This window comes from Triturus cristatus, chromosome 5_2, assembly GCF_964204655.1.
Source record: "Triturus cristatus chromosome 5_2, aTriCri1.1, whole genome shotgun sequence".
Taxonomy (NCBI): domain Eukaryota; kingdom Metazoa; phylum Chordata; class Amphibia; order Caudata; family Salamandridae; genus Triturus; species Triturus cristatus.
Genome location: NC_140588.1, coordinates 55,826,851 through 55,854,126, shown reverse-complemented (window position 1 = coordinate 55,854,126; position 27,276 = coordinate 55,826,851). Strand labels below are relative to the sequence as shown.

The 27,276-nt window shown below is 45.5% G+C and overlaps 1 protein-coding gene across 1 annotated transcript in view; it reads right to left on the bottom strand.

Annotated features, from left to right (window-relative positions):
• The window catches only part of FRRS1L (ferric chelate reductase 1 like), a 107,783-nt gene that overhangs the window by 26,729 nt on the left and 53,778 nt on the right, over positions 1–27,276 (bottom strand). The window contains exon 4 of the mRNA XM_085606844.1: positions 15,997–16,243. Within this exon, the coding sequence (XP_085462970.1) occupies positions 15,997–16,243 (247 nt within the window). The remainder of the gene's footprint in view (positions 1–15,996; positions 16,244–27,276) is intronic.

Sequence of the window (27,276 nt, the reverse complement as noted above, 5' to 3'; positions counted from 1 at the left end):
GCCATTTCTAGCTCATGTAGTCTGCTTTTTTCTCTCTCTTGGATCTCTTCCTGCGAGAGACCCGTTCTTCGCTCCTCGGGAGCCGCGGTGTTCCTCTCTGATGCTGCAATGTTTTGGTCCGGGGGTCTGGCGGCCCCGGTTTCTGCCCACGACTCAATGGCGTGCTTGAAATCGTCTTTGGTACTCAGACCGGTGGTAGCAATGCCTAGTTCAATGCAGAATTGTTTCAACTCACGATGGCTGTACTCTTCCAATTTCTCCATCTGGAATTTCTCGGTGGATCCGCTCTCTTTGGTTGTCATTGTGGTTTCGTCGTGGGGTGAGCTACTCACTGTACGATTACGCGTTGATTCGGATCGCGCCGCTGGCCACCAATGTTAAACGGACCGGGAGGGTCGGCCGAGGTAAAGGGGAGAGGTCTCCGGGGAGAGCCGTCTCCAGCGATCGTACAGACGAGTAACTTCCCCTCCACAGATGTACACCACACAAAGATAAGGTTTAACGTTCTTTATAAGCAATCTTTAGGTACGATAGAATGGTACAAGGAGGTCAGGACTCAGGGGTCCCCTCGATTCTAGTCTCTTGGTTGGGAAAGGGGGTAGCGGGACAGTCTTGTTACCAATCTGGTAGATGCGATGATATGATGGATAGCTCACAATCCTCGAGCTCGGCGTTCTAGATGGACGGGCCGCGGCAGCGCCAGCAGGTCCCAAGATGATCGTAGGTAGCGACGGTCCGCGGCGGCGCCAGCAGGTCCCGGTGAAGGGGGTAGTTACAACGGTCCGCGGCAGCGCCAGCAGGTCCCGGTGAAGGTGGTAGTTACAACGGTCCGCGGCAGCGCCAGCAGGTCCCGGCGAAGGTGGTAGTTACAACGGTCCGCGGCAGCGCCAGCAGGTCCCAACGAGGATGGAGGATGCAGAAGGTTGCGGCAGCGCCAGCAGGCAGGACGATAGTTCGCGAAACAGGGCTACGGCAGCGCCAGTAGTCCGTCAAGGATGAGTTCTTCACGGTGTCTCTCGACTCCAGGATACAACTGCCTTCCTGCTCTGGAGCTGCCCCAGTTATAGGTCTGGCGCCCTTTGATGTCCGGACCCTCGCATTTGGAGGTCGGGAGGTCCGGGATGAGGGAGTCCAGACACCCAGCAGGGGGGTGGAGCCAGCGCCCGGGGGAGCTGGGGGGCGATCGGCACCTGGCGGGGGAGAGCCATCGACACTTCTTTCTCCCATTGACCTGCCAAGTGGTCCGTTCACCTCCTGGGTGGATGGTGGTGCCGGGATGTCGGGGCCTGGCCAGGCCCAGGGTTAGGGTCGAGCTGAGGCCACGAGGCCTCGTGGTGCAGTGTCCAAGATGGCGGCCGGGCCGGGCGAGGGAGCCGGTAGTGGTTCGGCCCCATGATACAGAGAGGTCCGGGGGAAGAAGTCCCGTATGGGACGGGGTGCGGGTTGCTTCTGTGGGTAACACCTGGAGGGCCGGGGGCTCGGGCCCTGTCATGCGGGGAGGGAGCAAGCCCTTCATGTGGCCTGTCCAATACACACACTCCTGCATCCCTTTGGAGATTTTCACAATGCTGTTGCCTTTTATCTATTGCTCTGCAAGCATGCTATTCAACTTATTCTCAATTACTGTATGTATTAAATCTTCCCCTTGGTACCTTCATCTAGATGACACCACTCCACAATCTCAAAAATGTAATAACAATTAACATTATCTTCTTGTACTTTCACAATGATGGCATGTACCATCAAATGATTAAATGCACTATAAAAGAAATTAGTGTTAGGCAGCAGCTAATTTCATAAATGCAGCTGTGCAATTTACCATCTTCAGTCTGGCCCCTTGAACCTTTAAATCTTGATTTATTCTGAGGTTCATGGGGTCACAATTACATATGTTAGCATCACCTCCTACCAACAGGCATGACCAATAACAATATTGCTTGAGGGGGGTCAAAGACATTAACTGACACCCAGTCTACCACATAGATTTCAAATAAACGTCTTTTTCTAGTGTGGTATCAATGGGCAGGTTTAGTAGTGCCATCAATGAAGATCCTGGTGTGATGTTATGGGTATTGGAATTTGAGGGTTTAGAGTAGACCATGCTATTTACAAAGCAAACGGTTTCACGTAACAAAATGGCAATAACTACATAGCACATACGCATTCCAGATCTAAACCTGAAATCGGTGCTACAAGAGGTCGAGAGATACGGATAACACTCAGGCTTACACATTAACTGGCATATATCAACGATGTTTCCACTAATGTCCACTACCACGCTACCGGATGCCCAAAAAAATGGACCACAGATCCCGTAGATTACCTGGGCATTCAGGTACACACCAACCCTGAGGTGGTAATACGGGAGAACTATGGCGGTGCTATACATAAACTAACAGAGTCCATCGATAAATGGATTAGGCTACCCCTGTCACTTATAGGCCGCATCGCTTTAATGAAAATGATTATTCTCCCTCGGTTTCTCTTTTTATTCATGAACATTCCCATCATATTACCTACATCATTTTTCGGCACTCTGCGCACCCTAATGATACGTTTCGCATGGGCTGAGAAGCAGTCCCGGGTCAAACGGGGGGTCCTGACAAGAGTATACACAGAAAGGGGTTTAAACGCTCCTGACCTCGAAAGATACTACCGAGCCGCACATCTGTTGCATGCATATTACTGGATACATGGACCCCAGAGCCTCCCACAGCTCTACTTTGAGAGGAACAAGGTCAGCCCCATTCCATTACCAAAGCACTATTAAGTGGGCTTCGATGTAGGGCTGGTGTGATAGACCCGACTGGTTGTACAAGGACACAGCTGAAGAAAATAGCACTGTCTCATCGGCTTACACTAATATACTCTCCTAAGCTGCCGCTTGAGTGGTGCGACTGGGTCCCGTTTAGTGATGACAGGGCGGTAACACAAACTCTGCGCAAACTTAAAATGGAGCTGATGGGGATTTTTTTCATGATGGCACAGTGAAAACATGAGACCAAGTAATAGCGCATGCCCCCCCCTTGTCCACACTAGACGCTTAGCACTAATACAGGGTGCGACAGGCGATGAGGGGTATAGTCGGGGATTCGCTTGACAGAACCACAAGAGATGAAATCACTGACGTATCTCCTTCATGCTAAATTCCCACAGCGCGGCATCACAGCATTGTATGCACTCACTAGGAGACACGACACTCAGGCCCTGAGCAGGACCCAGCTGGAATGGCAGGTAGAGCTGGAAGTAAAAATAACTGAAGCACAATGGGCGCATTGTTTTGAAAATATAAAGTCTATTTCACAGAATGGGAGACACAGGTTGATACACTACAAGTACCTCCACAGGGTTTACTACACCCCAGCCCGGTTGCACAAACACAGTCTGCGGGATGATGACAGGTGCCTGCGTTGTGAGGCTGGCGAGGCCGGATTCACCCACCTCACGTGGGAATGTCCGGGTATCCATGCTTTCTGGAGGGAAGTGTTTAGCATTTTAACAGAAATGTTGGAGATACATATACCGGAGATCTCCCTGGTAGCATTGCTAGGCTTCGAGAAGGATATACCAAAGTAAGTTTGCAAATTGACGGCAATTGGCCTACTGCTAGCAAAGTGCCGAGAAGCTATGTGCTGGATGCGGGGACCACTACGCAAGATATTGGAATGGCATGCTGAATTAGCTTATTGCTCCAACCATGTCTGATAATTATAATGCTTTAATCCCGATCTGCTGCTGGCCCAAGAATATTTGGGGGTCATATCAGGAATACCTAGCGTGACAGCCAGCTTCAGAAAACGAATTGGAGGGACAAAACAGAACAGGTGTAAGTTAGCCGCAACAGGGCACTGGGAGTGGTATCAATGGGCTTGGAGCAGAAGGCGTCACAGACATACACAGACACTCAGCAAGTGGGGGGCTTGTATTCAGAAGGCCCTTTCACATACACAAGGGGGTCGGATATAAAGTTGTAACCTCCAAAATAACTTTTTAAGTGTACATCAACCGCTTGTAAACAGTAGTTGCACATATAGAAATGCATGATATGTGTTGCTTGTCTGACTGTAAGACTGCAAAACTTAAATAAAGTAGACAAAAATACTACATAACATTTTGTATGAGTTGAGCTTCAGACAGTTTGGGTTCCTCTACATGAAGTTAGGCCCCACGTCTGCAAAGTGAATGCCCTCCAGAAAAGAAAGCCTGTTTAAGACACACCCAGCACAAGTGAGGGCGAAATAAAAATAGGGAATCATGCAGTGACATTATATATTTTTTTATATTAATATTGTTAATAACTGTGATTGAATAAAGCACAAACACATACTCACAGGGTGTCTCTTGGCCTATCAAAGCTCTTACCTTTACTGTACCCATGATGAGCCTGAGATGCTTTACCAATATGATTGATTGAACAACCAAGTTTTTAGTGATTTTTTAATTTTACCCGACTTAGATTCAATAACAATATCTGGGGGAAGCTATTCCAAAGTTGAGTACCCCGGGCATGGAAGGATCTGTCTGCTTATCTTTTAATTGAAAATATGGGCAGAACAAATAAACATATAAAACTGGATTTCAATGGATAGTGGGGGCATAGTAATCTGAGACCTGCAATGTAGACTATGCTATGCGCCTTGCAGGCTGATTTAAAAAACATTCTTAAGTACATTTTCAATTTTGAGAAAATACTTCATTTACTTTTTTACACTAAATATTGTTCTGTGTTTGGCAAAGGGGATGTAGATTTCCACCAGGGAACACATGAGTTGGCCACTGTTGATATCAATTAAGTCCTGCAGGGATTTAATCTAATCATTCTTTAGGACATGATGGTGATCCTGAAATTTCAGAAACAGTTCTGTATTTTCTGTAGTAGCTGGAACCTTCTATCAGGTAGTCTTACATAAACTGAATCAGAAATGTCAATGTGAGACTGTGTTATGTGAAGGAAATCCGGAACAAGAAATATTTGGCTCAAAATTTGTAAATGATGGTAATAGGATTTTATCACTATTGAAATCTCGTATTTAAGATTAAGACATTATTCTAGTCTTACAACAAGCAGTGGATCTGGGCAAATACTTATAGAACTTAACTCTAACAAATCTTTCTATAAGTTTAATTTTCTTCTGGTGGGCAGAAGTATCTCAAATTTGAACGGATATAATTTCCAAAGGTTTTAATCATCCATATACACGTCACTTCCAATCCTGTTTGAAGGTCATGGTCGGAGTTTTAATAGATTTACACTTAAAAAAGAGTTTGGTATCGTCACCATACCTCCATGTATTTAATTGAAAATGCTGAAGTACACTGGCTAAAAAGTTTCAAATATTAGTTAAAAATAAGAGTGAGAAAGAAGATTTTCGGGGGGGGGGGGAAACTCTAACCCAAAGTATAGGGGTTAAAAGAGAAAGATCCTTTTTAGACCTTTTAAGTTCTGTCCATAAGGAAGGATTTAATACATTGCAGTATGGTATCTGTTATTGTAATGTTGGATAGCCATTGGATAAGTGTATGGTGGTTGAGAGTATCAAAGGCAGCTGACAGATCTAATAACTGTCCCAGGATCCTCACCATTGACCATCATACGCAAATCATCCATTACTAAGGTGACCACCTTACCCAATACTTAGTCCAGGTCTAAATCCAGCCTGAGAATTGTCTAACAAATTTTATGACGCAAAAGAGCTTTGAAGCTGAGCTTTCACTGCCTTCTTCAATAGTGTTGTGAAATATGGTATATGCAATATAGTGATATTGGTTTAAAGCATACAGATAGCAAAAGAAAGAATCTAAATTACTAATTTTTAAGACATTCACAACAAACATCTTCTCCTCCGCCATAAAGACTTATTAAAGCAATAAGTCAAAATGTATGACACTGCAGTTAGCATGAAAGCACTCAAAAGGGGCACCCACATAGGAACATCACAAAAATTAAAAAGGCTGACGGGAGAAGTGCTACCATGCTCTATGTACCTACATCAGAAACAGTAGGGATGCAAATATTTTTGGTGCATTAGGCAGGGTGAAATTTTGATGTCCACTTAACTGGCAACTAGGCCATATTAAATATGCTCGTTTTACAGCAATCAGGCAGTCCCTCGCAGGTTTCAACTTTGGTGGCTGCCTTCGACTGCCTTAATGGAGCCAATCCGGTCCACAAGAAAAGGTCTGAAGACAAGTCCAGCCTTACGTAGGCAGTCTAGCTCAAGGACTGCACAACCTATCCCCCAACAAACCTTCTAATGGCTTCACGATGAAGGTAGGTGCTTGGGATCCAGGGATAAAGGTTGAGCTAAGCCCCAAACCTGAGAGCCAATCAAACTACATGTGGTTCAGAAATCGATTGAAAACTGACATTGACAAGGTTTCACCTCACAAATCAAAGTCTTACATTCAACTTCCATATCCAAAGCAGACTTTCTCATTCTATAATTGTAGCACTCTGAAGTAATCTCAAAGGCAGGAGTAGCTCTCTTATAAACTCCTAAATACCTTTCTGTGCCTCCTTTATACTCTGCCGTAGCAAATGTTACAAGTGGCCAAACTCTGATACTTTAAGTGTTAGAGCGTGCGGTCTTTAATTAGCCCTCCTTATTGAGTGGAATGGAAGGCGTCACTATATTGGAATGGTGCATAGTACAGCATTTATATACATCAATGGAGAAATTATGCACGTCCAATGCCTCCGTATCTGTGCCTGTCTCGAGGCAAGAGCTAAAAGTGCTATGATCTGCAATGTCAAAATACTTGTGGGGAGCTTTACAACCTCTATGGGGTAGGGCCCTAATTCTAACATGTCTGACTTCTTGCACCCGCATTAAAGTCAGCCTACCCTTTGGCATACATTAAATATTTAGGCTGTTCTCATTTTATTTTTCCATCCTTTTGATCTCAAGAAACTGATTATGGTAAGACTCGGATCACAAAATGTGAGCTATGATGGGAGTTCATATAAGCTTTCCTGTGAAGCAAGAGGTGAGAATTATAAAACCACAACTGATTTTAACTAATAGGTCAAAGTGAGTTGATGTCTGAAAGACTCTATTTAAGGTCAATTAAATGGGCATTTTTAAACCTGGTTAGAATAAACTTATGCATATGTTTAACTCGTTTTAGATTATTGTGAGTAGACATGGAAGAGTACAAGTGAATTTTATATTTCCATCCTTTTAGGTTGCAGGAATAATTAAGTCATTGTTATATGAATTTAGCACAGAAGACATTTCAATGAAAAATGGTGGAGCTTTACTGCGGATATCAAGTTATATGAGATACCTAAAGAATAAAAAATAATGGTAAATAATTATGAAAAGAGATTCACTGATATAATAATTATGCATTTGCAGACACCTGTATTGAGGTAACTTTGGAGAAACATTGACAGCCAAACCAAACTATGTCCTAATGAAAGTTACAATTAAATAATACATGGTCCATGATTTGTGAAATGCTGTTTGTATCAAGGGGAGAGCTGGATATATATTGGGACAACTGATCGTCAAATAATTGACAACATGAGTTTGAGAATTTCTCCTTCATGAACTGCAAACTTTAGAGTGTGAATGGTAGTATGCAAGGATAGGGGGTTTTATTTATTTTAATTCTGATCTGTAGATGTGTTATGTGGTGAAATTGTAGAATGGAAGACAATGTTTGACATTGTGTTATTTTGAGAAATTAATTATTGTAAATTGAATGGTTTTGTAAAACAAATAATAAATACTAATAATTTAAAAAAAAAGAAGCCAATAGATACCAGTTCATTTTTATTCAAGTCTGCTACTAGGCAAATTACATCAGGCTGGTATTAATTATATTTAAAAACCAAATGGACCCCACTTAATAGACATAATCTTGTTTTCTTTCCCAACACTACTTGATGTTGTACAGTGGTCTGGGGCCATATTACAGAATACAGCGCCCTCTCTTTTTTTGCGCCCGATGCACCTTTCAAAAGTTGAACCCTGCCTAAACAAGGAGAGTGTTCCGTATCAGATTTAATGTTCTGTGCTCAGGGCAGCCGCAAAGTCGTGCTGCCTTGGGGGCACCACATTCAAGTGAAATACAGAGCGGCTTTAAAGCAGCAAGTCTGAGTTTCACTGTGCAGGCGGCAACCCGTCTGCACTTTTAAAAGGGATTAGGGACACTTTCCATAACACTTTCCATAACACGGCCCCTGATGTTCTCCAGCTAGGTTTGCATTTTATAAATATTAATGCACTCACATATACAAACATACAAACAGGGATTCAATCAATCAGTGGTTTAAAAGCGCACTACTCACCCGAGAGGGTTTTAAGGTGCTGGGGGGTGGGGTGCAGCTCTGGATCAGTTGAAAAGCCAGGTCTTGAGGCTCTTCCTGAAGGTGTGCAGGGAGGGGAAGCATCTAATGTTGACTGGGAGCTCGTTCCAGGTCTTTGCTGCGACGTAGGTGAAGGCCCTTACGCCTGCTCTGGTTCTGCGGATGTGTGGGGTTTCTGCCAGGGCAAGGTCAGCGGAGCAGAGGTTCCTTTTGGGTACGTGGAAGGAGACTCTTTCATTGAGGTATTTGGGTCTGATGTTGTGGAGGGATTTGTAGGCATGGGTGAGTAGCTTGAAGGTTATTCTCTTATCGATCGGGAGCCAGTGGAGGTCTTGTAGGTGCGGGGCCATGTGTTTGTGTGGTGGGGTTCCAAGGACGAGTCTGGCTGCGGTGTTCTGGATGGTTTGGAGCTTGTGTAGCAGGGTTTTGTTGATTCTGGCATAGAGGGTGTTACGGTAGTCCAGTCTGCTGGTTACGAGTGCGTGGGTGGCGGTCTGTTAGAAATGGGGGTCTCTAGTTGGCAATGGCTTGCACCTTTGTCCAAACAGACACCCTTGCTTGTAGTCAGGGAAAGGGGGATACACTCCTGAATAACCCCTGGTCACCCCCTTGGTAGCTTGGCACGAGCAGACAGGCTTATCTCAGAGGCAGTGTGTAAAGCATTTGTGAACACATACAGTAATACAGTGAAGACACTACAGATGGACACCACACCCGTTTAGAAAAATAAGTAATTTTTATGTAGACTTAACACAAGACCAAACTACAAAAATCCACAATACTGTAATCAAAAATAAGACTTTAAACTGGTAGAGATAGCCTAGTTCAATGTAGATGGTAAATGCGACACTTTACTCTCAAAGTACCTTGGATGCTTCTCGCAAAACAAACAAAAGGGTTGCAGGGAAGGTGATACGTCGGTTCCTTGCTTCGGGGGAGGTGATGCATCGGTTCCTTACTGCACCGCAGGGGAATTGAAGTGTCGGTTCCTTACCGGAGAGGAGGTGATGCATCGGTTTCTTACTGCATTCTGGTTGCGATGTGACAAGATGGTGCCTCGATGCGATGCGACAATCCAGTGCGATGTAACAAAATGGCGTCTTTGATGTGATGCAACAACGTGGATGCGATGCATGCTCGCCTGACGTCCGTGCGGCGACTCGGTAGACTCTTGAGCCACGACAGGCCCTGCGACAACACTTCTCTGGTGATACGACGGCGAAAAGCTGTGGCGGCGACACGCTTCTTCGGCAATGCGACGGCAACTGCTGTGGTGGCAACACACTTCTTCCTCGATGCGTCGTGCTTCCAGCTCCCAGGACACGCAGTCTCCAGAGGGCCCAAAACAACAGCAGGCACCTCTCTGTAGGCAGAATTCCCAGCAAGGAAATTCAGGGGTTAGCTGTTGGTGAAGTCTTTGTGATCCTGAGCTTTCTGAACAGGAGGCAAGCTCAACTTCAAGCCCTTGGAGATCCTCATCAAGATAGTAAACGTACACACAAAGTTTCTTTTCTCCTTTCCTTGGCAATAAAGTAACAACTGCAGGTAAAACCCCAAACAGCCAACAGCACAGGGGCAGTCTCCTCCTACAGCTTGCTTGATCCTTCTCCTTGGCAAAGGGTTTGTCTTGATTCCCAGAAGTGATTTGAAGTTCTGGGGTCTGGGCCCCAATATTTATACTGCAAAATCCTTGTCCTCTGAAGGCAGAGGGTGTCTGTGCCCAGCCAAAACTAGTTCTGTCCTCCCTGGTGCAGCTTCCTGGCAGGAGGTGCAGGCAGCATTGTTGAAAGCAGACTTGACCCAGGAAGCTGAAAGGAAAACTCCTCCCCCTACTCTCTATTCTATGAAGGCTCAGGTCAGTGAAAGGAAATCTCCACCCCCTACTCTCTTTTCAATGCAGGGCCTATTCAACACAGCCCTGACCCATCAGACTGCTGGAGCCAAGGCCTTCTCCAGCCCCCTGTCACTCACAAACCAGACATGGAATACAGAAACCTAAAAGAGGCATGCTGGATGGTTAGGCAAGAAAATACCTACTTTCTAAAAGTGGTATTTTGAAACACAGAATGTAAAAATCACCCACTCTAAAAGGGGTATTTTAACACTCTGAGTTCAGGCATACTAAATGTTATTTTCCTATCTTGTTCCTAGGGTCGGTTGGGATTATAAGATGTTATAATCAAACTGCCCATTCTGGCCTACGGGAATAGATAGCCTTGCAATGGTGAAACAAGAAACTGGCTTAATTCAGGACATGCCAAACACATCAGAGCATGTCCTACCTTTTACATACAATTCACCCTGCACTTGGGCCTACCTTAGGGGTGACTAATATGTAGAAAACGGAAAGTTTAGGGACTGGCAAGTGTGTGCACTTGCCGAGTTGACATGGCAGTCCCAGACTGCATACAGGCTCTGCAATGGCAGGCCTGAGCCATATTTCACAAGCTTCTTCTATGGGTGGCACAACCAGTGCTGCAAGCCCACCAGCAGCATTTGATTTACAGGCCCTGGGCACACATGGTGCACTGTACTAGAGTCTGACAAGTAAATCAAATAAGCCAATCATGGAGTCACTAATCCAATACAACACTTTACAATAGGGAGCACTTGCACTTTGGCACTGAATAGCAGTGGCAAAGTGCCCAAAGCATCTAGACCAGCAAAAACATAGGAGGCAACAGCAAAAAAATGTAAGGGAGACCCACGCCAATGGTGCCAGGTCTAACACGGTCTTTTTGCATTCGTGGGGGATCTACTTGAAGGTCTTGCGGAGAATGTGGAGGGAGTTGAAGCAGCTCGAGGCGACGGCGTTGATCTGGTGGGTCATGGTGAGGGAGGAGTCTAGAATGATGCCGAGGTTCTGGGCATAGTCCGTCGGGGTGGGTGGGTTCCCGAGGGCAGAGGGCTACCAGGAGCTGTCCCACGCCATGGGGGAGAGACCAAGGAAGAGGACCTCGGTCTTCTCCGAGTTCTGTTTTAGGCAGCTGTCGTTCATCCAGGCTGCGACGTCTTTCATTCCTTCTTGAAAGCTGAGTCTGGTGTCTTCGGGGCTCTTCGTGAGAGAGTGGATGAGCTGGGTGTCGTCGGCATAAGAGACTATGCTGAGCCCATGCTGTCTGACGATGGCGGCGTGGGGGGCCATGCAGATGATGAAAAGCTTGGGGCTGAGCGCGGATCCTTGGGGTACTCCCACCCATGGGATAGTGCTTGCCCTGACATAATAATAATAATGGTTTGTAGCATATCGAAAGCCATTATGAGTTAATGTGCCCACTCCAAGAATAATGCTGTCCTTGGCAAAACTGGTAATATTTGGTATTTTACTGGCATCGTTGCAATGATGGGGCTCATACTTCACAAAATCGCTGGCCCTTGAGGAATATTGGTAATTCTTAGTATTTTATAGCAATTGATGGATAATGCTTGGCATGTTGTGGGCATTCATGGCAGGATGAATCCTACCCTAAATTACTGCTAGCCCTGGAATAATGATGATAATTCTTAGCATATTGTGGTCATCAGTGACATAATGTTCAACAAAGTTAGTGCTGACTCTGGGCTAAAGGTGATAAAACTTAGCATGTTGTGGGCATCTATGACCTGATAATACCACCCCTGGTATAATGTCAGTCATGGCATGCTGGTGGTAATTGATGGTAAATTGTGGCAATCCAGAATATGATGATGATACCCACCACTAGTATAATGCTGACCTCGTATACTGGTGCTGTCATATGCCATGACCTTCAGATTATACCCATGACTACCTCCCTGCCCAACAGACCCTTTTCTTCCAATAAACAATGAGCAATTGCTTCCCCTCCTTGCTCGACAACAGATCTGTAATTGCAGACAGATACTCCAGTTACTGCTTTCCCCTCCCTCACATAAACTTGTTTATAAACCACTGCTTAAATAGTGGAATGCCATCAATCTCTTCAGTGACCAAAATACAGAAGATCCAATGGCACATCAACAATGCCAAACCGGCTTCATCTCTTACGTCTATCTCTTAAGGGAGAATCCTGCAACAGTCAGCCTTTAAAACCCTGTCTCTCTGTATCTCATCTCCGGCAAAGCCACTTCTTCTGAAGATGATGCCTTACCCTCGTCCTTCATCAAGTCTCTCTCTGGGAATTCTCTCTCATCCCCTACTCACCATTGTTTATGCCTCCCTCACTCAAGGAGTCTTCTCAGAAACTCTCAAGACAGGTCAGAACCTTCCACTCCTAAAGAGGCCTACACTAGATCCTGAAGATGTTTTCAACTACTCCCCATCACTCGCCTGTCATTCATTGGCAACATCATTCAAGAAGCAGTCTATGTTCAACTCCAAGGTCATATTAATGCTAACCATCTCCTGATTTACTACGTAATTACCAGTCTGGTTTCAGATCATGCTACAACATGGAGATTGCTACCTTACACATTGTAGATGATGCCCCCAAGACCACAGATGGAGATGATTATTGCCTCCTGATATTGCTGGACCTCTCAGCTGCCTTTTACACAGTGGACCATCCCAAGCTCATACTCATTCTGAAGTCTTGACGGGGATTCACCCTCAATGTCCTTCATTGGTTCCCCTCCTACCTTTCCAATCAACACCAATTTGTTCACATGGGCACCTTCAAGTCTTTAAAGATCCCTATCTGCTGCAGAGTCCCCCAGGGTTACTAACTATCTGCTGTCATCTTCAACCTCTACATGGAGCTACAGCAGTCTCTACTCATAGACACATAATCATGATTCACCAATATTATGGTACACAACTGTACGTGAATGTCTCTTCTGCTTCAGACATCCAACTTCTCCAACACTGCTTACACATTATCCAGACTTGGATGTCCAGCGCCTACGAGAAGCTCAACCCAACCAAGACAGAATTCCTGTTACTTGCCAAGAACAACAAACTTGAAAATGTACAAACCTCGCTCAATGACATGAACCTTGGTAGCTTCGATTTCCAACATTCTCCTAATGCAAGTCACCTGATTTCACCCTGACACCACTTTCACCCTCAAGGAACATATTGCCAAATAAACAAAGATGACCTGCTACCTGCTCTCTCTTCTAAAGAAAGTGAAACAGTTTCTTCCAGAAAGTGACTTCAGAACTGCTGTCTACGCCCTTGTACTCTTGCCTTTGGATAGTGGTAACTCTCAGACTCTGCAATGGCACCCCATAAGTGAATCCCACACGCCGTAGCACATCTCATCTAGTGCCTGAAAACTTATGATCACATAATCGCCATCCTGATGGAACTCTATTGGCTTCCCTTGCTGGTCTGCACCACCTTCAAAACCAGATGCAGCATTTACCAAGACATCACCTCCAACACCTGCTTATATTGCAACTCTGGTGGTTCTCAGCAAACCTGGACTATTGGGCTTCAGACTAAGAAATGTATAAAATAAAATAACAGGACAAGCAGGATTTTCCAACCATGCACCCAGGATTTGGAACAACATATACGTTCTTCAAAACTGTTCTAACGCAGCTCCAATTTTGGAAAGACTTGAAGCACATGTCAGATTGCATTAACTTAACACACCAGATATGTTTCCTATCATGCACTGACTTTATGTTTGTCTTTGACCCTGTACGGTGCTTCACTGCTTTTGGCGAGGTTCGCTCTATTAAAAAAAACACATAAATACATACTTCTGAGTAGCTCCAATTTCTCATTCTTTGGTGTTTTGGACCAAGGACCTGTGTTTCAATGTAAGGTTGCCCCTAGCTCTGAACCATATGACCACCTGCAGTGTTGGGTCATGCTCCATGTAGCAGATCTCCAGATCTTGTGTCTGGTTCTTTGGCTACCCTGTCATCAAGGGGCTGGTGCAGATGGGTTTCCTAGGGGAAATCTCCCAAAGAATTTTGATCTCACATATTTAAGTGCATTTTCAGAAACAAAAATAGGACACCAACCTTCTTTCAGTGAGCCCAAGACAATAGGACCACTGCTATGCATTTCTTATGTTTCCTTTTTTCAATCTGTTGAAATGGCAGCTATCTCTTTGCACTTGTAATTCTGCATTGCTTTACTCCTAGCCATGAGTATAAACTCACTCAGTCCAGCCTACATAGCCTTCACAAACCAATATGTTACTGGTTTTGCTGGCCCTAGTCCTAATCTACCTCTTGTATGCATATTTCTCTCCGTGGCACATCCCTGAGGTTATTTGAGAGTTACTGGGGTGAGCTAAAGGGTATCCCTATTTTGGAGGACACTCTAATTGTTATTTCTGCCATCCTTTATCAGTGTTCCATTTCTCCGCCTGCAACTCTGCCTGACATTCCTATCTCACCTAGAATGCCACATCTCTGATTCCAATTCAGCGTTCTCTGAAGACCTGAAGTTCTAGGTTGTAAGTCCACTTTTAACCTAGACGGGCTATGTACTGTATACCCAGGGGTGTTGTGGTGCTCCAGGATGCCAATACCACGCCACAGGCTTTTTCTTGCATCAGGCAGGTCTGAAAGGTTATAATTCTTGGCATACTGGAGGAATCATGTCTTGATAATGTTCTTCCCCGGGATAATGCTAGCCTTGGCATAATGGAGATTGTTCTTGGCATACTGCTGGCATGCACTGCATGTCTAACATTGGCATAATGCTGCCCCCGTTAGATTCAGGCTTTTTTTCAAATAGAAACAGTTTCTTGGTAAATTAACGATTTTCCATAATTTTTTCAAACTGTTCTTGTTAGGAGGACGTGCATAACGAACTCCTCTAGGGACTGTGAACATGTTTGATGCACACTGAAAGTAGTAGACTTGTTTTTATATATAAGCCCGTTCGAGAATATGGTTTCTTAGCAAAGTTAAGTGACAATCGTATTAGTTAAAACACACTATTTAACCTTCGGCCTTCTCCTAGCGGCAGCAAGGGTCTCTCATTTCAGACGCCGCTATTAGAGCAGTTAACTATACCCCATCCTTTTCAAAGCTTAGGAGTTGCCAATTTTGATGATATGATTACAAAACAAAATTCAAAAAGTTGGATTTGAGGATTACATCCTAACATTAAAGCCCCAGCTATTTTTACTTGGAAACAAAACATTGCCATTTCTTCCACAGGATGCAAAGAGGTCATAAGTTGAAAAATGGCTCTTGTTTTTCTCACCCAGGTCATAATAACAGGGCTTGTTAAATAGGATTTAAAACTATGGAAACCTGCCCTGAGCCTCTAGGGGTGGCGGCTTACTGGGATTATTCTGTTTTAACTACATCTATGTAATTACTCAGAGGGCCACTCAGCTTTCTATTTGGAATCATCATTTGATTACAAGAGCTAATTAGGAGCTTTATCTGGACTTTTGAAACAACAGATCGGTAGGCTCTGAAAGATGACCCAGCTATAGCAATGATATTGTGGGGTCCTTCAAGATCGCCATTAGGAGGACCAATTAAATCCTATTTTCTCTGATACTCTGTATTAATATGGGGACAGGGGTCAGGATCACCATATCCTCTGCATTCCAATAATGCTTATAATGTACATAGCGAGTCATTGTTAAATTCAGATGGCCTGCTCTTCATTTTTTTTTAAATGTACAAAAACCATGATAGTTGGGAACCCTAAAATGAATAAAGGAATAAATTAGAGTAAAGGTAAAATATGGTAGCATATTCATTAACGACTGTGGCGAAACTATTTAAATAAATTAACATACCTTGAATAGCTGGACCCCAGGCAAACAAATAGTACCAGCTCAAGTGGAGATCTACAATCGTTTCATCTCTGGGGACGTAAACAGGGCGTTTGAAGCGACAAGTGACGCGATTGTGTTCAAAGATTCCTTCTTCGTCCCTGGCAGGATTTCGCTTGATTTCTTTAGCCCATTGCCCAACGTTGTAAAAGTGCTGGATGCGAACCCTTCCATTGTCATCATGAACACAGGCCATGGCATCATCCCCACCCTAAAAGGCAATGAAAATGGTGTTAAAATTGCAGATGCACCCAGGAGAGCTTTATGTCAGCCTCTGTGTAAATCTATTCACATGGGTAGCATGATCTTTCCCAATTAAATTGACAAGAGATCTTTCGAGATGCAGGCATTATTAACTTTTTGGAAATATAAGATTTTGTTTTATATCTGAAATAGTTTAATGACAGATTAACCTCTTGTACTGCCTCACATGCCATCCAAAGTAAAAAATACTTCAGTATATGGTAATCAGAATTATTGAGAATGGTGCGGGACCTCTTGTTGTTTAAGCCACAGTCAATAAGGAAACATCCAGACATGCTACCAGTTTCAGAACAATTCTGAAAATAGCATTTGCCCAAGTTTTCAGTAAAAAAGCACACTCAAAACTCTACCAATATTCAGAACAGAGTGTATCAACATTTCTGGTGAATCTAGATGGTTCCTCCTGAGAGACCAGTATCTCAGAGTGACTAAAGAAAGGCATAATTATTGTCAGAAGCGCAAAATAACTTACATTTGAACTCCAACCAAAAAGGACACATTCATTAGAAACTTGTTTACTTATTCTTAACACCATAAAAGTACAATGCATATCATAACAGTGTTATTAACCAAAAGTATTAAAAACCATTAAAAACTCTGAGTCAACAGCCCAACATCATATTAAAAGACAAAAAGGCTAAAATAAATAAATGAATAGACATAGTCAATCTAAACAAATTACAATAGATAGAATCTCAAGATCCAGCACTAAGTTGGGTATTTTTTTCCATAATATTAAAGCTGAGCTAAAAAGAACTGCAACACATGCCAGTTGTTTGATGGTAGCTATATTCTACCCTACAGGGCGAAACTGTGTCTCACACCAGGGGATATAAAGTCCGGATCAGTGAATGTATCTTGGGATGTTAAGAAGAGGAGCTTTAAGCTTCTATACTGAATAACGCTACTGTCATAACTTGTCCATTGCTGTGGGTTGTTTGAAATGTTAACAAAGAAATTAAAAAGAAACAGATCGTCAAGATTTAATTATGCCTCTACCATATGTTTTCTTATAGGTAAAGCCTGCTGAATGAATGAGGAACAGAGGTACACATCTCAATTGTGTGCAATTGTTACAGAAATATTAAGGAAGGTCTACATTGACTACATTTAAACTTCCGTATTAGTGATACAATAAACTTTGATCTTGGCTTATTGTAATATTTACAATAGAATGGAAAGTGCAGTCCTTTGCTCCACAGGATCATATAGCAAGTAACCTGGACCAAGTCATTTCTCATGAGAACAGATCTGTGTTTGATGGTAGTAACATACTCAAGTAGGGTTGTAAATCATCTTTAATGAGCAACAAGATATGTGTCCTAATGCTGGGTTTGTTAAACTGCTTATTGTATCGTTATTCATTTAACAAGATCATCAATAAAGTCTGGAGCTCCTTCTTGCTAATTTGTAGTTATTGAGTTTGGAGCATTGAAAAGTTCGTGTCTGCCCAGATTGTCTCATTGTCAATTTCATTTAACCATGGAATATTCAGAACAAAAGATAGTTCTAAACAATCACTATCAATCCATTAAAGCTGCCTTCTTCCTGTGACAAATCCTATGCCATAATAGTAGAAGACAGATCCCAATAAGATGATCCTGGAAGGGCAAACCCAGTTCCTTATGATACAAATAACTAGGACAACTCTTCAGTACTGCAAGCAGACTCCTAAAAAAAGCATTTTCCCATAGCTGCGAACTTATTACATCAACTTACTCCCATACTCCTGTACCATAAGTCACTATCACCAGACGTTTTGCCTGAAAAATGAGTCCCATTTCTTTTAGGCGTTTCTTTCCTAACATAGCTACAAATCTAAAAAGCCCTTCAACAGATTTGTCAAAGGGATACTTTCTAGCCTGAAGAAACAAATATGACCCCCAGATAGGAAAAAGTAAATGGGCACCCATAATCTTAAATGAGGCAGACTTACTGGTGTTGTACCCACATTTCATAAAAGGCTTCCATAAATTGACTTTAGGGTCAAGGTTGGCCATATAATCTGTGAGCGTGATCAGTGAAGACTCTAGCCCATTAGGGGTACGGGACATTAGCACTACCTTGTTGGTATACAAGAGAGCCGGCACCGGATGATGAACAATTTGGGGCATGTCTCTGCACTGCTCAACAAACACCGCTTCCAGATTGTCAATGAAGAGGGTGAAAAGGAATGGCACACACCCATACCTCACCTCTCTGAATATTTCAAACAAATGGCAATATTCCCCTTTAATTCTGTATTTGACTCTAACCCTTGAGCGCATATAAATTTCCCTAAGAAGAACAACAATAGATTTGGCCACCTCCATCTCTAACATCAAGCGGTAAAGTTTACTGTGATTAACAAAGTTGAAGGCTCTCGACATATCAATTAAGGTCAGGTACATAGCTCCCCTCTTGTCCACCGTATAGGTCCCTATGAGCAGGCCAAGGTTGAGACATTGGTCAATATTCATAATACCCTTGTGAAAACCGTATTGGATGTGCAAACTGCTCTAACCTCGCTAACAAAATTACACTTTCACAAGTAAATCCATTGTAAGATTGGGCGATAACGCTTTGGGTCACTACGACAGCCCTCCTTAAAATAGGGATGATACGAGAATTAGACCATGTTTCAAGTTTACCCATCCTACAGATAGATCTTGAAACTAAGGTTAACAAAGGGCCCCAAATATATTTTTATATGTTTAAAAAGATCGATGGGAATCACATCCGGACCTGGGGCCTTGCTGAAAAAGCTGTTTATACTGCTGTTGTGAATTTATTTATAGTGAATGCGATAGGCATTAGTTCATTGAGATTTAACAGATGCTCAAGAGGATCTTCAGCATCCTTATCACCTTGATTAACAACATCACAGTTGGAATATATGCTATTAAAATGGGCCACCTAACTCTTATGAAGATATTGCAATCTCAATCGTTATTCCTTCTGAATCTTTAAAGACGAGTGTATTAAGGACTTTCCAGAAAACCACATTAGGCATGTGGTTACTTGCGTTTTCCATGTCTCTTCCTTTATTGCACTTCTTTTTACCTCCAGCACCCTCTTCTAATTCTGCCTCCATGTACTAACTTCTTCAGAACTCCTTATAGTCTCATTGAAAGCCTTCTTTAGATCCTTGAGGGTGTTAGTACAGTTAATGCCAAAGCAAGCCTAGGAGCATTGGCTTTTCCCCCCATTAGAGCAGTGAGTGATATCTTAACACTGTTGCAAATGTTTTGAAAAGGCATATGCTCATCGTCACTGGATTTCTTAACTAGACAGATCTTAAAGTGTGTAGAACTGTCCCTCACCAGTTTAGGTAAGAACTTATCTTAAACTACAACCGTCATATCTAGATAGTTCAATGTGGGGCACCAGAACGGTGCTAAGGCCACAATCTGTTGTATTATGGATTCTAATGTCTATACTAAGAGGGCAGTAATCACTAAAACAATACAAATTAGATGGGTTATAAAATTAGAGAGAAAAACACGCAAGTTATGAGTATCTAAAGTAAGATCCATTGTGCTCCTTACGTCTCTGCCTATAAAAGTGTCACTAAAGGGCACTTGAGGAACAATATATTCATTAGCAGAAAATAAATTGTTCTTAGACAATAAATGATTAACTGTCTCTACATAACCATCATGAGCAAAGTATGTCTAAATGTCCTTGTCTTAGTCCAAAAAACCACATACTTCCTTTGCAGGCAAAAACATAAGTGTGCATCAAAATCACTTACCCCCCAAAATAATTAAAACTTAAAGAAAAATGGTTTCTCAGATCACCCTCTAGATTATCCACCACATTTACTCTGTCTGAATTGAAAATATTATTGTAAAAATCCACTGTTATCAATCAAAAGCATCTTACTAGCTTAAAAACAATATGCTGATGGTGTGGAGAACCTTTAGGGTAGCATTACGTGCTGCATTATCCTGAACACAAGTCGCAAACTTCAGCAGTCAGTTGTTATTATCGCAGACACCTAAAGGGAGGAAATGATTAAAAGTAGGTACATTAAAATCCACTATTGTTTGTTTACTACACTGAGAATATGGGAACCAACCACACTCTTAACACTAACAGGTGGTTTGTAGAAAAAAACGCTGGACTGCTTTGATAGAAATAGACTCAGATTCCTTTAAATTAAGCTCAGTTTTACTAAAGGAGGAAACCTAAAGTTATGTATCCATAGCGTGTTTTCATCCAACCAGTCCACTCTCTGTGCCATAATGATATGCTTAAAGAGATCCCTGGACAATCCAACCCTTTTTCCCAGCCAATGGACAGACTTACTGCACAGCTCTTCCAAGCTCTTGGGACGAGTCAACTGTAAGTACATTCATCAAAACTAAGACATAAAGAGTTGCCTGAGGAGGCACATCTAAAACGGTGGGTTTATCAGCGCTAAAATGTATTGTCGGTTCACTACCATGTCAAAGATTTATTCAATGCCCATCAAAATGGGACCTGGGACACAAACACTGCTTATACTGTGAACACGAGGTGCTAATCTGGGCAGTAGCATCTGCAAGATTTGACACCAGGGGCTTTTCAGTTGCAGTCAGTACCACATTGGGAATAACATCAGTTACATGCTGTTGAGTAGCTATAATAGGCTTGAGTTTGTTAACTCCTTCCAAACAGATGGCTGCAATCGATTCCACTACATCAATTCTATGGCAGGACCGGAGGCTCCGATTATGCTAATTCCTTCTTCGCTTTATTAACATATTTTCTCCACAGCAGCCAAAAATAGAAACCAACAACATTTCTATCCTCAAACAAGGAAAAAACGTTCTGGAGAGAGTCACCATGAGCACCACCAAAGTTCGCAAGACTACAGCTCCCATCAGTCTCAGTCTCATTCCAACGTAGTCCTTCCTCAGTGTTAGCCTCCAGTAGAAGGTCTGCCACATCCGTTGTCCCTCCTCTTTCTTCGCTGCTCCGGTGCAACAGATAAGTCATTTTTCCTGTTCTCGCCGGTTTTGGTGTATTTGCAGTGTTTGCTGGGTATTTTCGGGGCGTTTTCTAAGCGGTTCCCAGGCTCCTTGTCGGGGTTTTCTTTCTGTGCATTCTTCCAGATTCCCCGGTGCCGCGGGAGCGCCTTCGCTCCTTTCGCGGACTCTCCACCTCTGCGGTTAATAATTACCGCCGCCAGGGTGGGCTCGCACGTCTCGTTGGTCCCGCTGCGCGTCTCCTTGATTGTCGGAGTGCGAAGCGAGACCGGCGGTCCGACGAGCCTTGTCCCCCGCGCCGCCACACCTGAACGCCCCGGTGGGGGTCCGTATTATTCCCGCATAAATACTTTGACGCCCAGGCGGGGGTCTGTACAGCGGCAGTGCCGCGCTGATTGCCTGCAGGCATACACTTCATTCGCACTTCGCTCTTCAGAGCTTTTGGCGCGCTGGTTGGCGGTTGGGCCCCGCCACTAAGTGGGGGCTGCGCGCGTGAGGCGGGTGCGGCCTCTATTGCGGTGTTTCACACTTCCCACATCTTTTCGCAGTTTATCCAGCTGCACACATACCACTGAGGGGTTCCTGCCCCCATTATTGAACCCCCTTGATACTCCAAGGGGAGGCTTGCCCTGTCTTCCCGTTAAGGGGATTGCCGCCAGGTTACTAGGGTGGTGAGCGCTTGGTGCTATTGGTGTCTGCGAAGAGGTGCTGCCTAGCTACTATGAGCCACTCGGAGTTTGTAGAAGAGGAGCAGGTTCAATACTTGCCCCTAGACGACCAGTTTTTTGAGGCTGTGGATGACTCCATTTATAGATGTGTAAATGATGTGATGGGGCCTATGGAAGAGCGCCTCTCTAACCGCATTATTGCGGAGTGCGCAAAATTGGCTTTTTCCCAGGGTTCCACTTCTACCCCTTCCCCGGGGGAGGGGCCGCCTGTACCTAAAAAGGGTCGCTCGGAGGGAGGCTCCGGGGAGCCGCGGGGGGTAGACAGAGACGCGTTTGACCGTCTAAAGCGTGCGTTCCTAGCAAAGGCGCCCCTGTCGCCCCCGGCGCCATCCCCGGTCCCAACTCCTACAGCGTCCGTAGTTCCGGATTCCCCGTCCCCGGACGCAGGTTCGCCGGCGGATTCGGACGAGGAGGAAGGGTCTTCGCGGTCCTGGCGCCCTACTGGCTCTGTCGCGGAGTTGCCGCAGGATGCCTCGGGTATGCTGAACCCGGATGACATCATTCATCCGCGGTCGGTGGCCTGGGCACCCGGTGACAGGGTGGCAAAGTTTGTAGCGAGTCGTCTCCGGAAGCCCTTAGAGAAAGAAGCTAGAGGTTGTCTAAGGGCGGAGTGCCCTAGGCCGTCCTTGGACGGGAAGGTGGCCCTTACGCCGGAATTAGATTCCAAGATGGCCACTTTCCTGGCCAAGTGTATGAAGGACCCCCGTAAGGGCATAGACCGTTCCTGGCGCTCCTGTCAGGATAAGCTCCTCGACGTGATAGGGCCTTTGACAAAGATTTTGGATATGGCCGAGGAGGCCAAGGCGACAGGTTCCTCCATCTCTCCCGATGTTCTTTCGAACTGGGCGCAGCGGGCGGTGGTCTTTCTGGGCAACGCCAATTGTGCCCTTTCGACGGAACGTCGGCGTTCGTTCCTGATTAAATTGGACCCCAAGCTAGGCGACTTGGCTTCGTCCGAGGCAGGGGCGGTCGCAGAAGGTGGGCTTTTTGGCGAGCCCTTTGTGAAGGAATTGGGCAAGTTTGTGGCCACCTTCACGAGTTTGGACAAGGCCCAGTCCAATATTAAGCGGGTCTTTGAGTCTCGTTTTTCCGGCGGGGCCGGTCGTGGCAGGGGCCGCGCGACCGGCCGTGGCGGAAAACAGAACCCTGGTAGGGGACAAGGCTCCGGACGAGGTCAATATAACACCTCCGCCAACTTTACCACTTTCTACCCGACCAGAGGGCAGAAATTCCGGGGTCGTGGAGGCTACAAGAACACCACTGGAGGACCCGCAGGTGGCGGTAAGTCTAATTTCCCCTTCCCAAGTTCAAATTGGGGGCCGGCTGGCGCACTTCAGGGAGGCCTGGGGAGCCATTACGAGCGATGCTTGGGTTCTGCAGACCATTCGAGGGTTCCACATGGAGTTTTACGATTCACCCCGCCAGGCAGGCTTCCCACAGCCTATAAGTTTTTCCGTGGACGATGCCAGTCTGATAGACGAGGAAGTCTCCGCGCTGCTCCGCAAAGGGGCAATCTGTCGGTCGACTCTGCATCCCCAGGGCTTCTTGAGCAATATCTTCCTTGTGGAGAAGAAGGATGGGGGGCGCAGACCGGTCATCAATCTATAGGAATTCAATGGCTGGCTGGTATATCGCCATTTCAAGATGGAGGGGATCCACCTCCTTCGGGATGTGCTCCTTCAGGGAGACTGGATGGCACGCTTGGATTTAAAAGACGCGTATCTGGTTGTTCCGATCCACCCTCCTCATCGCCGTTTTCTGCAGTTTCAGTGGAGACAGCACGTGTACGAGTTTACCGTCCTTCCGTTCAGGCTGTCCTCGGCACCCTGGTGCTTCACGAAGGTGCTCCATCCGGTGGTGGAGTTTCTGCGAAGCCAAGGGGTGCGGATGATCGTATATCTGGACGACATCCTTCTCATGGCGCAATGCCCGCAGCGGTTGCTTTCTCACCTGCGTCAGGCGGTGTCGCTCTTGCAAAGCTTGGGCCTCATCATCAACGGAGACAAGTCGATCTTACACCCGACTCAAACTATAGTCTTCCTGGGGTTCGTGTGTCTTTGAGCCTTCCCCAGAGGAAGTTGGCCAAGATTCGGCACCTGTTACGACAGACTATCTCCAAGTCCCACACCTCCCTCCGTCAGATTGCCCGGGTGGTGGGTCTGCTCTCCTCATCCATCCAGGCAATCTTTCCGGGTCCCCTGCACTATCGTGCACTGCAGCGCCTGAAAGCACATCATCTTCGGAGGGGCGTGTCGTACGACCAGAGGGTGTCCCTGTTAGAGGAGGTCAAAGACGAAATGTCCTGGTGGCTCGCCCACATGGATGCCTGGAATGGCAGAGCCATTTTCGGAGCCGCTCCCGATATGGTGATCGAGTCCGACGCCAGCAGGTCGGGGTGGGGCGCTCGCTGCGGCGACTTCTCTACTGGCGGCGCTTGGTCATTAGACGAGCAGGGGCTCCATATCAATTGTCTGGAGCTTCTGGCGGGGTCGTTCGCGATCCAGTGTTGGACCAGAGACAGGGTTCGCTCCTGCGTCCTCTTGAGAATGGACAATATCTCAGCGGTTCGTTAAATCAACCGCCTGGGGGGCCCTCGGTCACAGGCTCTGGCAAACCTAGAGAAAGACTTTTGGGGGTTTTGTCTGGATCATCACATATCTGTGACGGCGGAGTACCTGCCGGGTCGGGCCAATCAGGTGGCAGACTGGCATTCCCGGCATTTACGGGATTCCAGTCAATGGAAGCTGAACGTTCAGGTTTTTCAGTGGTTAGCCACCCTTTGGGGCCCGTTCTCGGTGGATCTGTTTGCGTCCCGTCTGGACCACCAGCTTCCGAGGTTTTTCAGTTGGAGGCCGGACCCTCTGGCACAGGCAACAGATGCTTTTCTGCAGGAGTGGAGCCAGGAACAGAGTTATGCGTTTCCTCCGTTCTCCATGATTGTGAGGCTGGCGGCACGGTCTCGCCGGCAGAAAGCGGAGATGGTCGTGGTGACGCCATTTTGGAGGTACCAAGTTTGGTTTCCAGTTCTTCTGGAACTTTCTTGGGATTTTCCAATCCCACTCCCCCTGTTTCCTCATCTTCTTCTGAATCCGAACGGGGAACAACACCACCTGATCGCTCAGGGTTCTCTCCTCCTGATGGCATGGCGGCTTTCCGGCGACGCTGGTCGCTCCCAGGCCTTTCGGGATCGGCTGAGAACCTCTTGTCACAGGCCTGGGCCGCAAGCACCTCCAAACGCTATCGGTCCGCCTGGACGAAGTGGTTTCGTTGGTGTCTTCGACAGGGTTTGGATCCCGTGGTCGCGGGCATTGTTCCCATCCTGAATTTCTTGGCCGAAATGGCTTTGGACGGCCTGGCATATCGAACCATTAACACAATGCGCTCGGCTATCTCAGCGGCCCATTGTCTTGTAGAGGGTGTGCCGGTGGGGGAACACCCTTTGTCTGTCGTCTTTTGAGGGGGATTCGTTTGTCTTTACCCCCGGAACCTCGTTATTCCGTCTTATGGGATGTCAATGTGGTTCTTAACTTGTTCTTATCTTGGCAGTCGAATCGGTACCTCTCCTTGAAGGAGATCTTGGCGAAGCTAGCCATGCTACTGTGTCTAGTCTCTTGTCGTAGAGTCTCGGATGTGCGTGCGCTGGACATTTCGGCGCGAGTGTTCTCTCCGGATGGCGTGACTTTTACCATTGGTCGCCGAACGAAGTCGGCTTCAAGGTCAATATCATATCCGGCCTTTCCAGAGATGCCCAAACTTTGTGTCGTGAACTGTTTGAAAGCTTATGAGGATACAACCTCTGAGTTACGCCCTCCTGGCGAAAGACAACTTCTCATTGCATTACGAAAACCGCACAAGGCAGTCTCCTCACCCACCATTGCTCGGTGGGTGCGGTGGGTCATGCAAAAAGTGGGGATAGACACAAAGCAGTTTGGAGCTCATTCTGCCAGAGGAGCAATGGCGTCGAAAGCATTCACCCTGGGGGCTCGATTGCAGGATTTAATGCGTGCTGCGGACTGGTCTTCGGATTCGACTTTTAAACGGTTTTATTTTAAACCGGTGGTGGATTTAGCACATTTGGTGGTAAGTAAGCTTTGAACTAGCATAATCGGAGCCTCCGGTCCTGCCATAGAATCGAAATTTGCCTAGCATAGTATCGGTAAGTTTCAATTCTATTAAGGACACGGAGGCGAGGATTATCCCTCCCTTAGCACAATCTGTGCGAACCCTCCCGTATGGCAGTAAGTAAGATGTTTTGTTACTCTTCAGGATGATGTCATGTCTGCTCGTTGTTTCACGATGCTGTGGTGATACATTATGCAGTTTCAGGTTCTTACGCCTTGTACTTTGCCTTTAGGGAATGATGGATCCAAACAAGACCAATAACGTGGAGGCGTTCGCGCGAAGAAAGAGGAGGGACAACGGATGTGGCAGACCTTCTACTGGAAGCTAACACTGAGGAAGGACTACGTTGGAATGAGACTGAGACTGATGGGAGCTGTAGTCTTGCGAACTTTGGTGGTGCTCATGGTGACTCTCTCCAGATCGTTTTTTCCTTGTTTGAGGATAGAAATGTTGTTGGTTTCTATTTTTGGCTGCTGTGGAGAAAATATGTTAATAAAGCGAAGAAGGAATTAGCATTATCCTCGCCTCCGTGTCCTTAATAGAATTGAGACTTACCGTTACTATGCTAGGCAAATTTCGATTCTCCCAAGCATAGATTCCAATGCGTCTCTGAACAGAGACTCCAGATCCTTAATAATGAAGTTAACATAAGTTGTGATACCCTTTTTATAATTGAGCAAATCCTCATTATCGGTTATACTACCTTTGCTCCCTCTAAGATCAGCCCCTTATTATTGTGCAAGAGTCTTGGCACAAGGGTGAGAAGCTACAGGTTTTTTTATAATTTGGTGGTGACAGGCTGTCCTGGGGTGAGGAAACCAAAAATAACGGGTCCATAGGCACACAAGGCTCAAGACTGCTTCTCTTGCTAACTCAACATAATATTGTCAACATGTATATGTAAGTTATTCACAGATCAATGTGTGCCAGCCAGCCTATCGTCCATACTGGTAATTCCGTTATTTAAAACCCCCGTCGCCTTTGTCAAAAAATTAACTATCGAGTTTGGTGGGCCAGATGGCTTGTTACTAGAAGCAAAGTTAAGCTTTCTTTTCCCCAAAACAGCCTCACCTTGGGGAAAATTACAGTGCTTAGTCAACTGAGCCTTTAATGAGGGGCCAAGAGAAGTAGGCCAGTTACGCCTCCTCCTCATAAAAGGGTGTTGTGGAGGATGCAGT